Source organism: Oncorhynchus tshawytscha, linkage group LG01, assembly GCF_018296145.1.
Source record: "Oncorhynchus tshawytscha isolate Ot180627B linkage group LG01, Otsh_v2.0, whole genome shotgun sequence".
Lineage (NCBI taxonomy): Eukaryota > Metazoa > Chordata > Actinopteri > Salmoniformes > Salmonidae > Oncorhynchus > Oncorhynchus tshawytscha.
The window spans coordinates 36,103,056-36,117,517 of NC_056429.1; the positions used below are offsets into that span (position 1 = coordinate 36,103,056).

The 14,462-nt window shown below is 42.3% G+C and overlaps 1 protein-coding gene across 2 annotated transcripts in view; it reads right to left on the reverse strand.

Moving 5' to 3' along the window:
- LOC112250025 (trafficking protein particle complex subunit 8-like) overlaps window positions 1–14,250 on the reverse strand; it is a 79,832-nt gene extending 65,582 nt beyond the window's left edge. For both annotated transcript variants that reach the window (XM_024419848.2, XM_024419839.2), the window contains exons 1-2: window positions 13,743–14,250; window positions 475–687 (exon numbers count right to left, since the gene is read on the reverse strand). In XM_024419848.2, coding sequence (XP_024275616.1) covers window positions 475–687; window positions 13,743–13,899 — 370 coding nt within the window. In that variant the 5' untranslated portion in view covers window positions 13,900–14,250. The remainder of the gene's footprint in view (window positions 1–474; window positions 688–13,742) is intronic.
- Between the last annotated feature and the right edge of the window lie 212 nt (window positions 14,251–14,462).

A 14,462-nucleotide genomic window follows, 5' to 3' on the forward strand; every position in this document is an offset into this window, starting at 1 on the left:
AAATGATTGTCCAGGAGTGGTCAACAACCAATTTGACAGAGCTTGATGAATTTAGAAAATAATAAATGTTTCACAATCCAGGTGTGAAAAGCTCTTAGAGACCCAGAAAGACTTGTTTGTTATCATTGCCAAAGGGGATTCTAACGTGTACTCAGGGGTGTTGAATAGTTATGTAATGAAGATTTTATTTTTTACAAATGTTATAATTTTTCTTCCACCTTGACATTAGAGTATTTGTGTAGATCGTTGACCAAAAAGGCAATTAAATCCCAACTTGTAACAAAAAGTGGAAAAAGTCAAGGGCTGCGAATACTTTCTGAAACCACTGCAACTAATCGAATGTACCCCATGTCTTCTCTCACTTTCACTCTCTCCATCACCTCTTTTTTTTGCCATTCCATGTTGCTCAGTCCATCTCTTGCCCTCTCTCTTGCTTCTAAACCCACCCTCGTACCCGCTTCTCGATATACTCACCACTAATATTGAGATCATAGTCACCAGCAGTAATGACATTGGCAACACCACCCTCAGCCGGTTGGCATGTCAACACCACCTCGCTGAGCAGCCGTCGGTGGGCATGGCCAGGGACGCCGGAGGAAGGGACAGTAGGGCGTGTCACCACGTTGTTGACACTGATGCGAAGGTTCTTCACCACCTGCAGCTGGTTGCTGGGGTCCCTCATGTGACCTAAGAAACAGAAAGTGTGTGTTTGAGATTGATTCTATACAGTCAATATAGTCTGTGATCTTGCATCTCAAAATAACGTATTGTTTAAAACTGATCCCATCGAACATGCTGAAACGCATACAGTGGCAAGAGAAAGCATGTGAACCCTTTGGAAATACCTGAATTTCTGCATAAATTTGATCCGATCTTCATCTAGGTCACAACAATAGACAAACAGTCTGCAAAAACTAATAAACAATTATATGTTTTCATGTCTTTATTGAACACACCATGTAAACATTCACAGTGCAGGGTGGGAAAAGTGTGTGAACCCTTGGAATCAATAACTGGTTGACCTTCCTTTGGCAGCAATAGCCTCAACCAAATGTTTTCTGTAGTTTTGGATCAGACCTGCACAATGGTCAGGAGGAATTTTGGACCATTCCTCTTTACAAAACTTTCAGTTCAGCAATATTCTTAGGTCTGGTGTGAACTGCTCTCTTGATCACAGCATCTCAATCGGGTTGAGGACAAGAATCTGACTGGGCCACTCCAGAAGGCGTATTTTCTTCTGTTGGAGTCATTCGGTTGTTGATTAACTTCTGTGTTTTGGGTCGTTGTCCTGTTGCATCACCCAACTTCTGTTGAGCTTCAATTGGCGGACAGATATTTGCAGGAGAATGTAAGGCTGTCTTGGTAAACTTGGGAATTCATTTTTCTGTTGCTGATAGCAAGCGGTCCAGGCCCCGAGGCAGTAAAGCAGCCCCAAACCATGATGCTCCCTCCGCCATGCTTCAGAGTTACAATGAGGTTTTGATGTTGGTGTGCTGTGCCTTTTTCCCTCCACAGTGTTGTGTGTTCCTTCCCATCAACATAACTGTAGTATCATCGGTCCACAGAATATTTTGCCAGTAGCACTGTGAAACATTCAGGTGCACTTTTGCAAACTTCAGACGTGTAGCAATGTTTTTTTTTGGAGAGCAGTGGCTTCTTCCATGTCCTCCCATGAACACCATTCTTGTTTACGTATCGTAGACTCGTCAACAGAGGTGTGCGTGTTCCAGAGATTTGTGTGTCTTCAGCTGACACTCTAGGATTCTTCTTATCCTCATTGAGCACTTTCTCAATTTTTGACAATTTTGTCTTACCATGGACTGATGAACATCAAGGCTTTTCTGGGATAATTTTGTAACACATACCAATCTTTATGCAAGTAAACAATTCTTAATATTCGGTCTTCTGAGATATCTTTTGTTCGAGGAATCAGGCAATACTTATTTCCCTCATTAAAATGCAAATTAATTTATAACATTTTTGACGTGTTTTTCTGGATTTTTTTGTTCTTATTCTCTCTCACTGTTCAAATATACCTACCATTAAAATTATAGACTGATCATTTCTTTGTCAGTGGGCAAACATACAAAATCAGCAGGGGATCAAATACTTTCTTCCCCTCACTGTAATTCCAAGAGGTTCACATAATTCCTCTTGCCACTGTATATAGTCAGTCAGATTTTAAAGTAACTGTCCAGTTAAAATCTCACTTAAAAAAAGTTAATATTCTGTTAACTCAAACCCAAATAAAGTTATTGACTAGTCTTATACTCGTATGTGGCCAATGCATAATTTGGAGAACCCCTCCCCCCCAAACAAAACACTTAAAGTGCCCCACCTAAAACTTGTATCTCAAAACAGACATTTCAAAATGCTTGCCATTTCCTTGAAGTATGACGTCATACTCCAGAGAAGGATGAGCTGGCCAATCAGCGGTCTAAATGCATGAATATTGTTAATGACCAGTATACGCACCACCATTCTGTTGTTGGGGTACACCCTTTCCAACACAAAAGCTGCCTTTTAACATAATTACCCATTTTTGGAAGGAAAACAATTTCACTCATATTGTAAATAATTGCATATATTTCAGACATCTGGAAACACTAGACAAAAAAAGGAAGGGAGTGTGGTTAGTTTGGTTAATGTCAGTGAAGATGTTTAGGCCTATATATGAAACATAAGAGTCCCTTACATAAACTAACCTATGGACAGAGATCAAATTAAGTGTTAAACAAGATCTAGGGACTATGGCTACATACTTTTGACTACCGCTAACATTATCAAGGGTGAGTACAACCGGACAACTGAGCATGCACCGAGTCTCACATATGCCCCCCCCCCCCCAAAAAAAACTTATTGGCATTCGCATATGATATTTGGCTAAATAAAGCTTTGTTCATGTGAGGTTGTAGTAGCAAATGGCCATGTAACTTATGGTAGTAGTGTTTTCCACAAGAACAGAGCAGCCAGCAAATAGAAAGTAGCCAGCCAGTGCCCCCAGCCCAGCGTGGTCCAGGGAGGCTTGCAACCGGTGTGATGTTTATTGCAGAAGGAGCTCTACTTGTGGCAGCCTCTGGTTCATTCTAATGCCTTTATTCTATCTGTAATAGGTATTTCTATCCATAAATAGGAAAACATGTAACATCACAGTGAACATTTCAAAAAGGTATGACATACATTTAAATAGGATTTTCTTGCAGCTTCACATGTGTAGTTACCGGAATAAGAGTCTCGATAGGCACAATGAGGCCAAAACTCCAAAATGTTCCATGGACACTGTTTTTGTCATGCCTAGTTGCCAAGTCTAGTTGTGCTTCAACTAGTCAACTTCTCTATCATTTACAGCCATGCTAATCCTCCCAGAAGAATCCTAAAGAAAAACAGCATTTCTATAGTTCATATGATACAATGGGTTCTGTCCAAAAAAAATAATTGACAATAACCAATAATTAAATTATAATTTGGCGCAGCAGCCTAAGGCACTGCATCTCAGTACAAGAGGCATCACTAGTGCCTGGTTCGAATCCAGGCTGTATCACATCCGGCCTTGACTTGGAGTCCCATAGGGCGGCGCAAAATTGACCCAGAGTCGTCCGGGTTTGGCCATCATTGTAAATAAGAATTTGATCTTAACTGACTTGCCTAGTTAAATAAATCCAAAAAATCAGTAAACTCTTCAAGCAGTGCGTGTGTGTGAGAAAACTAGACATCACATTCTTGCTTCCTTTGTCCATGTCCCTCCACAACTTGCCTCTACTTGAAAGTGCATTGGAGCCTAAGGGGAGGAACCTTCCCTCTCCCATGTGCTATGAGAAGGAGGTGATGAATGGTGGAAACAAGGGGAGAGAATCTCAATTGCATTTCCTTCATTCCTCACATCCTCTCTCCTTCTCAAAACCCATTGGATAAGAAGGTGAGAGGGGAGGGAACTTCTCATTCAATGGGTTTTGAGGAGGAGACGAGGAGAGAGGATGCAATGAAACAAGGAATTGCAATTGAGATTCTCCCAAGGACAGACGAAGCAAGTATGACAACTATTCATGTTTTTTGACAGTGCCAGACTGACTGAGCTACCATAATACCCTTGGCCTGTCCAGAAACAACCCCTACTGCCCAGAGTCGAGAATCTTGTAAGATCTGAGAGGGATTGATGGGTGGTGACACTGAGCGTGCCACCTTACCCTCTGACAGGCTTGGTGGAATTTTGTTTACACTTGTCCAATTGTCTCAGATCTCAACAAGTGTCTAGGTCTAGGGGTTGTTTCTGGACAGGACTCCACAACCCTTCGGGTGTGTGGTGGACCTACAGCACAACACTTGATGCATTGGTTGGATGTTTAATTCCATTGCGATACACACACAGATTAGCACAGGTGTAAACTGGACATACCGACGGCACCCCATCAGGCTGCTCAGACAGGTCTGGGTAGCTGAAAACCTGTTGTGAACAGTGAACGAATACACTTGTATGTCTACTATTCATACCCTTGCTTCATTCCAGCTAGTTAGATGTGCAACCAATGACTAACTATAGCTAGGGCATATCTCTAGTCTAGCAATAGATAGTTGTTTTCACTGTATAGCATAATTTAATAAGATTAACAATTGTTAGCTAAGATTTATCAGTGAGCTAAACATTTACAGTAAAAGGAGTTCATTCATTAGTCAACACACACTAAATATTATGCAGAAATTAAGAAATCTTACCTTTGGCACTGTGGCAAGGTTTGGGCAGCAATTAATAAATTAATTAATAGATTCATAGAATGGCGTTAGAAGGGTGACCTCTTTGAAAGGACATGAAGTGTTGGCTGTGCACTTGACCAGGTATTCCACATTTAACCCCACCCACACTTGAACACCAAAATATCAGTTGTTTTTTCCCCCCTCTTTCATCAGTTAGTCTTATTTACTGCAAAATATGAATTGCTACAACGTTTATGTTTCAAATGATGCCTTTTATTAAAACAGAAAAAGGAAGTAAATAGACATTCAAGACATTGTCTTAAAAAATAAATGAAAGGTTTCGTTTTTTTTTTTTTAAAGGTTTTCCCTCTCAAAATCACACTTTTTAATAGAAAATTTAATTAAAAAGAAATTGATGTTCTAAGTCCAAAACAATGCTTAAATCACATCAAACCACTTTTGAGGTCTGGGGGGACAAATGTAATGTAGATCTATTACGTGTAGTTACCCTTTAATTCAAGTGTGCACTTAGCAAGAAGCTGTCAAGCAGTATTTTTGTAGCTCACATGTGATTGTAGAGTTTGCAAAGCAAATACCCACTAGATTATTTTCATCAATCATATCATTCTGCCAGGTAATTCTGCCATGGGCTACTTAGTAGTTAACATTTCATTGAGAAGGTTTTTAGGAAAGCCTTTCATTTATCATCATTACAAACGCCTACACAAATTGGTGGATTTGTGAACACACAGACTAAAATAAGCCCATAGAAACGCATTGGGCTTATTTTTGGACAGATAGTTGGCAGAAGTGTAACCTCACTCTTCCTCTCTGCTGTGTTTCCCTGTCATCGGTCACTTTGTGACTGACAGGCACCTATCCAATCAATGGATTGCTAGAAGATACATATAATTCATTCTAGCAGGAGAGAGCACAATGGACTAGCGAATTGAAACTAAACTGAAAAGTAGCTTAGTGGGAAATGTAGCTGAAAAGGAGTTTAACCGACAGCCGGCGCAGATAGAGTACCACAGTATGAGTCATAATACCCATACAACCTAGGGGTCAAACACGGAAATGGTTCTAATTGTTATACTACATAGGGGATTTCAGAAACACTTTAAATAAGGGCTGTGTTTTAAGTTGACACCAGTGGCGATTTTATCATGTAAATCTTGGTGGGGCAAACTAAATAAAAAATGTTTTAGATGCATGCCAGTAAACCCATACCACAACACGAACCAACACATTAATTGCACTATAACGGTGACAAACAGCACCCACACACTGTTAGGGCCTACATAAAGCTGTCCCAACAGTAGAGTTCCAACACCTTACCACTGCTACACCTGGCTATCAGCAGAGCCTTTCTGGAAGTGAAAAAGTTCATTCAGCCTCATTTAATGGCTTTAAAAAAAATACATTGCTGATATTGCTGACTTGCTTAAACAAATGTGGTTTCTAGAGGTCAGATGATGATTTTTCAACACCAATAACGATTATTGGAAGACCAAAAAAAAGCCGATACCGATAAGAAACATATGCAAAAGACAATTACAACAATACTGAATGAACACTTATTTTACCTTAATATAATACATACAACAAATTTAGTCTCAAATAAATAACGAAACAGGTGGCAACCCTAAGTCTAAATATTGCTGTTACACCTTCAATGTTATGTCATAATTATGTACAATTCTGGCAAATTAATTACGGTCTTTGTTAGGAAGAAATGGTCTTCACACAGTTCGCAACGAGCCAGGCGACCCAAACTGCTGCACATTCCCTGACTCTTTTTCAGGCACCGCATTGATTATATGCAACGCAAGACAAGCTAGTTAAACTAGTAATATCATCAACCATGTGTAGTTAACTAGTTAGTGATTATGTTAAGATCAATTGTTTGTATTCTAAAGATAAGTTTAATGCTAGCTAGCAACTTAGCACGGCTTCTTGCTGCCTGCACTCGCGTAACAGGTGGTCAGCCTGCCACACAGTCTCCTCGTGGATTGCAATATAAGTCGGCCATAATTGGTGCCCAAAAACGCCGGATACCGATTGTTATGAAAACTTGAAATCGTCCCTAATTACTCCGCCATTCCGATTAATCGGGCGACCTCTAGTTTCTACTGGCATTTGAGATGTATAAACTACGGCATAAGAGGACGACGAGCGGATAAGAGTCAATCCGAAATTTCGTCTAAGACCTTAACGGGCGAGCTAGGATGGACGTAGTGAATATAACTATTTGTTCAGCACTTTTGAAATGTACAGTGACAGAATTCCAAACATGTGCCGTTCTTACAGTATCCTCCCTGTACATTAAGTCAGAACCATAGGATAAATAAAGGGGGCATATAAGCAGACAACGAAAGCTCTAAAACAGGCTACATGTGCACCACCAAGTCAGAACAGTACAGTCACGGCCAAAAGTTGAGAATGACACAAATATTAATTTCCACAAAGTTTGTTGCCTCAGTGTCTTCAGATATTTTTGTCATATGTTACTATGGAATACTGAAGTATACTTACAAGCATGTCATAAGTGTCAAAGGCTTTTATTGACAATTACATGAAGTTGATGCAAAGAGTCAATATTTGCAGTGTTGACCCTTCTTTTTCAAGACCTCTGCAATCCACCCTGGCATGCTGTCAAATTAACTTCTGGGCCACATCCTGACTGATGGCAGCCCATTGTTGCATAATCAATGCTTGGAGTTTGTCAGAATCTGTGGGTTTTTGTTTGTCCACCCGCCTCTAGAGGATTGACCAAAAGTTCTCAATGGGATTCAAGTCTGGGGAGTTTCCTGGCCATGGACCCAAAATACCGATGTTTTGTTCCCCGAGCCACTTAGTTATCACTTTTGCCTTATGGCAAGGTGCTCCATCATGCTAGAAAAGGCATTGCTCGCCACCAAACTGTTCCTGGATGGTTGGGAGAAGTTGCTCTCGGAAGATGTGTTGGTACCATTCTTTATTCATGGCTGTGTTCTTAGGCAAAATTGTGAGTGAGCCCACGGTCTTGGCTGAGAAGCATCCCCACACATGAATGGTCTCAGGATGCTTTATTGTTGGCATGACACAGGACTGATGGTAGCGCTCACCTTGTCTTCTCCGGACAAGCTTTTTTCGGGATGCTACAAACAATCGGAAAGGTTCATCAGAGAAAATGACTTTGCCCCAGTCCTCAGCAGTCCAATCCCTGTACCTTTTGCAGTTTAACAGTCTGTCCCTGATGTTTTTCCTGGAGAGAAGTAGCTTCTTTGCTGCCCTTCTTGACACCAGGCCATCCTCCAAAAGTCTTCGCCACACTGTGCGTGCAGATGCACTCACACCTGCCTGCTGCCATTCCTGAACAAGCTCTGTACTGGTGGTGCCCCGATCCCGCAGCTGAATCAACTTTAGGAGACGGTCATGGCCCTTGCTGGACTTTCTTCAGCGTCCTGAAGCCTTCTTCACAACAATTGAACCGCTCTCCTTGAAGTTCTTGAAGAGACGATAAATGGTTGATTTAGGTGCAATCTTAATGGCAGCAATATCCTTGCCTGTGAAGCCCTTTTTGTGCAAAGCAATGATGATGGCACGTGTTTCCTTGCAGGTAACCATGTTTGACAGAGGAAGAACAATGATTCCAAGCACCGCCCTCCTTTTGAAACTTCCAGTCTGTTATTCAAACTCAATCAGCATGTCAGAGTCCTCTCCAGGCTTGTCCTCGTCAACACTCACACCTGTGTTAATGAGAGAATGACTGACATGATGTCAGCTGGTCATTTTGTGGCAGGGCTGAAATGCAACAGAAATGTTTTTTGGGAATTCAGTTAATTTGCATGGCAACGTGGGACTTTGGAAATAATTGCAATTTATCTGACCACTCTTCATAACATTCTGGAGTATATGCAAACTGCCATCATACAAACTGAGGCAGCAGACTGTGAAACTTAATATTTGTGTCATTCTCAAAACTTTTGGCCACGACTGTAGGTGAAATTAGGAAGGGAATCGGGACCAAATTATTAGGGTGAGGCACATGGGATACTAACAACTTACTACACAACATACAGTTAGTATTACTTTCTTAGCTACAGTATACATATCTCCTTCGCATTATACATATTTTATGCAGGAGCATACAAGACATTTTTGGACTCACGTTGTGGAATGTGGCACGAGGGTCCTTCGTGGCAAACGTTGTCATCAAATTCTGGCATACTCTGAATTTATGGTGCTTTCAAGACAACTGGGAACTCGGAAAAAAACAAAGTAAAATCATGATGACGTCAGTAAGCTTCAGGTCCGAGCTCTAGATAGAGGCCCGAGTTCCCGACTTGCAATTCCAAGTTGGATGACGGTTCAAAACATTAGTCCCCCCAAGTTTCCAGTTGTCTTGAACTCACTCAAATCAGTTCTCATTTGTTTTGAGCGCGGCAAAATTGATTGACACCATGGCCAATGTTGAATGTTAATCCTTTTAAGCTTAGAAGAGAGAGACCCTTAAATCCAGACTTGGACCACACATCCACTCTAATGAATAGAAGGCTAGTGTTTGCTTTGCAATTGCATAGCAGTTAGCCACTGATTCCTTCCAAACCACTCATTTTTAGTAGTAGAATGGCGCCGGAAGAAATGGCAGCAGTTTTACAGGCACCTAACCAATTGTGCTACTATGTGGGTTTGTTGCGTTATTTGTAACTTGTTTTATACATAATGTTTCTGAAACCGTATTTTACGGCAAAAAAAATAGCTTCTGGATATCAGGACAGCGATCACTCACCTCAGATTAGACTAAGATTATTATTATTATATTTCTTTTCCAACAAGCAGGCCCCACAGGATTTACTCCGAACACCCGACAAGGCCAACATGCCCGTCATTTCCAAGATAAAGACAAACAGGTACAGAGAACACAGAGTGGGGTGCCTCGTAAGGAACCACAGACAGCAAGCGGCAAAGCTGCCATTACCGTCAATATTACTTGCAACATGCAATCACTGGGCAATAAATTAGATGAGGTACGATCGCGAATATCCTACCAACGGGACATCAGAAACTGTAACATCTTATGTTTCACTGAATAGTGGCTGATCGATGACATGGATATTCAGATAGCGGGATATTCGCTGCACCAGTAGGATAGAACAGCACACTCACTCCAGTAAGATGGGGGGGTCTGCACGAAATCTAAGGAAGTCTCTAGATATTGCTCGCCTGAAGAAGAGTATCTTAGTGTGGTCTACAGTTTATTCTATTTGCCAAGAGCGTTTATCCATACTTTTCGTGGCTGTTTATTTACAGCCAGAATTCACTGTCAGCTGTATGAGGAAATAAGCAAACAGGAAACCGCACACCCAGACGTGGCGCTCCTAGTGGCCAGGGATTTTAATGCAGGGAAACTTAAATCAGTTTTACCTCATTTCTATCAACATGTTAAATGCGCAACCAGAGGGAAAAAAAATTCCTGATCACCTGTACTCCACACACACATACAAGGCTTTCCCTCGCACTGCATTTGGTAAATCTGACCACAATTCCATCCTCCTGATTCTTGCTTACAAGCAAACATTAAAGCAGAAAGCACCAGTGACTGGGTCTATAGTGGTCAGATGAAGCAGATGCTAAACTACATGACTGTTTTGCTACCACAGACTGGAACATGTTCTGGGATACTTCCGATGGCATTGAGAAGTACACCACATCAGTCACTAGCTTTATCAATAAGTGCATCGAGAACGTCGTTCCCCACAGTGACTATATACATACCCCAACCAGAAGCCATGGATTACAGGCAACATTCACACTGAGCTAAAGGGTAGAGCTGCCACTTTCAAGGTGCGGGACTCAAACCCAAAGGTTTATAGGAAATCCTACTAAGCCCTCATACAAAACATCAAACAGGCAAAGCGCCAAACCAGTCCTCAGATCCTCAAAAGGTTCTACAGCTGCAACATAGAGAGCATCCTGCCTGACTGGTTGCATCACTGCCTGGTATGGCAACTGCTCGGCCTCCGACTGCAAGGCACTACAGAGGGTAGTGCGTACGGCCCAGGACATCACTGAGGCTAAACTGCCTGCCATCCAGGACCTCTACACCAGGCGGTGTCAGAGGAACGCCCTAAAAATGGTCAAAGACCCCAGCCACCCCGGTCATAGCCTGTTCTCTCTACTACCACATGGCAAGCGGTACCGGAACACCAAGTCTAGGACCAAAAGGCTTCTCAACTGCTTTTACCCCCAAGCCGTAAGACTCCTTAACAAGTAATCAAACGGCTACCGGACGATTTGCACTGCCCCCCCCACCCCAACCGCTCTTTTAAGCTGCTGCTCTCTGTTTATCATATATGCATAGTCATTTTAACCATACATTCATGTATATACTACCTCAATTAGCCCAACTAAGCAGTGCCCCGACACTTTGGCTACCCGGACTATCTGCATTGTGTCCCACCACCCACCAACCCCTCTTTTACTCTACAGCTACTCTCGATTGACCATATATGCAGTCACTTTAACTATACCTACATGTACATACTACCTAAACTAGCCTGACTAACCAGTGCCTGTATATAGCCTCGCTACTGTTATTTTTCACTGTCTTTTTACTGTTGTTTTTATTTCTTTACCTATATATTGTTAACCTAACACCCATTTTTTACTTAAAAATTGCACTGTTGGTTAAGGACCTGTAAGTAAGCATTTCACTAAGGACTACACCTGTTGTATTCGACGCACGTGACAAAACAACTTTGATTTGATTTTCCAACTTGTGTCATTTTTATGTCCAATGGCCAATGAGCACAGATGTTTTATTTATTATTTCTATTCATATGAAAAGGATTTAAAAAGATTTGCCAGTAGATTGTTGACTTGATTCATGATGACTGCTAGCTAGCGGATAGCTAAGATTTTAAAGGATGACAGATATAAAATTACGTCAAATCACGTTATATGTGGCAAATGACCGTGCACCTTCTTGAAGGCACTTCTGATGTAACTCCATGGCAGCACCCAAGGGGCTTGAATATTCGGGCGCTACTTTTAGATTTGGCAGTGACATAGTATCCCCATGAGTGACAGAAGACTGAGCCAATCACGGTGCAACTAGAGAAAGTACCAACCCCTAGGCTCCGTATCTTCCGCTGGCGACCCCACCACTACAGAAAGCACTGGGCTAGGCTGAAACACCTGCATTTTGGAGCTGCCTTAAGCAAAAAAAGAGACCAAGTTTGTATATGGCTTTATTAACTCAATTTTTGCACAAAAAAATATATGTTTTACATTGTTTGCAAACTGATGTGTGACCCTTAATGGCAAAAAATATGATTTATTTTTTGGGGGCTAGAAAGGTGGGGCTCAAAACAAGTGGGGTTCTGCCCCACCTGCACTGAATGACGAGTTGCCACTGTTTGACAAAATAGCCGTTAGCCAAGGTGTCAGCTAGAGATGACACGCAGCAATTTGTAGTTTGGCATGATGTTGATGCTAATTTGCATATTATTATTTATTTTTTATTTTATTTTTACCCCCTTTTTCGTGGTATCCAATTGTTAGTAGTTACTATCTTGTCTCATCGCTACAACTCCCGTACGGGCTCGGGAGAGACGAAGGTCGAAAGCCTTGCATCCTCCAAAACACAACCCAACCAAGCCGCACTGCTTCTTAACACAGTGCGCATCCAACCCGGAAGCCAGCCGACACCAATGTGTCGGAGGAAACACCGTGCCCCTAGCGACCTTGTCAGCGTGCACTGCGCCCGGCCCGCCACAGGAGTCGCTAGTGCACGATGAGACAAGGATATTCCTACCGGCCTCCACTTTGAGGCTCTAAGGAAAACACTCTGGCACTTCTTCACAGTGATGTCCTCCAATTCAGCCCCATCAACAATCTGGACACATTCCTCCAGAAATGTGATTAAATGTGCTGGAAGTTAAACACACACCAAGCGCTTATTCTCTGGAGTTTTGTGAGATTGCCACTCCTTGTTTCCTGCTCCTCTTCTTCTCTTGGGGCCTTGTGTCTATGAGAGGACTCATTATTAGACAACTAGGGTTATGATAGGGCAATGACACTTATGGCTATGAGTTTATCACAGCCTGATAATAATCAAAACCTAGAGCCTTCTTGTTTTTAAAACACAGCAGTTTTCCAATTTCACTTGAGCCAAAGCAAAAACAAACACTAGATGTGATTGGTAGGCCTTGCCCTTTGCAAAGATATTATATGGTACCTATGGGATGGATATGGGTTGGTAGCTAGCTAGCTAGATTACATAATGAGTGTGGAATCAAGCCATTGGATTGTCAGTCTGACCATGAGTAATCTAGCGTTTTAAATGCCAGTGGTAAACCAGCATTAAACCGAATTACGAATACAACCGTCATCTACTCTAGCCAAAGACACTCTGGCTAGTGGCTGCTTAATCCAAGTTCAACTGAATGTCTATTTCTGTCTCAGAATCCATCTTGCTTAGCCAGTTTACTAGCTACGTTAAGTCAAATGTTGTTGGGCGTTGCTCAGCTAATATAAGCTAATATAGTTAGCAAGCAGATAGCTGCAACTTCAAGGAAGGGTGTCTAAGCAATTTAGCTAGCTAAATTAGCATGACAAGCGAAGCTTAGTTAACTCCCAAGTCGTCCCTCCCATCCCCGGCCCTAATGGAAGTGGGCCTCTTCCCCGCTGCGTTGAAACGAAAGCAATTCTAACTAACAAACGTTACAAAGGCACCCAAGGCGGTTGCAGCCGCACACTGGCAGACATCTTGGGTGTCAGTGGGCCCTATCGTGTGACACATTAAAGAAACAAGACAAGGCCCCTGTTCCAACACCACGTCTGCTACTGGTGGTTAGTCCTTCGTGTCACTTGACTTGACACAGCTAAGTGACGGCGGTAAATGCAATTGGCTAACGTTAGCTTAGTTGGCTAGGACGACAACATCATGCTAAAGCTAACTAGTTAACAATTGTACACACAATGCCGCAAACATAGCTTTGTTTAAGATGTCTCTGTGTAATGGGTCGGTCTAAAAACGTTTAGTTGTTGTGTGTCAAAGCCCTTACCTTCGGATGTTAACCGGCAGAAGGGCCTTAGCAGCTCCGAGAAATTCAGGTTGTTTTTACGAGTCACTTTCTCCGCATCTTCGCTGCACAGGACCGCCACCATCGGGACAAACGAGTCCTGGATGAATTCCTGCACCGACTGTACGCACTGAGCCATCGCGGTCTGCTTGAGAGGCCCGGGCTACGAAAATGTATTTCTCTCTGGATTTAGATAGCGTTTCACTAACTATCCGCTTCTGACTTGAAAATAACTCCCTTACTGACCGTGAAAGGCAGCCATGTTGAATTCTACAGTTGCTTGCTGTGCACAGTGGTGGTCATGTTAATGCCGCGTTCAAAACAACGGGGAACTAGGAAATCTCCGACTTCGGAGCGTTCACAATAACTGGGAACTCGGGGGAAAAGAATAGCTCCGACTGGGAAATATCGATTTGAACAGTCATCAAACTCGGGAGCTCGGGCCTCTGTCTAGATCTCCGACCAGAAGATCACTGACGTCATGATTTGACATGGTATTTTTTCCCGAGTACCCAGTTCTTTTAAATGCAGCATGTGTAGGGAGACCAGACAGTGGCAGCTCAGTCGTGTGGCTTGCTACGCCTCCAGCTGTTGGTCGGTTTTCACACAGTTTGAGCCAAAGTTCGAATCAAAATAAAGTTTGATTATTTGTTACAGGTCCGTGTACTTTTTGCCCAATTAATATGTCATATTAGATGACAA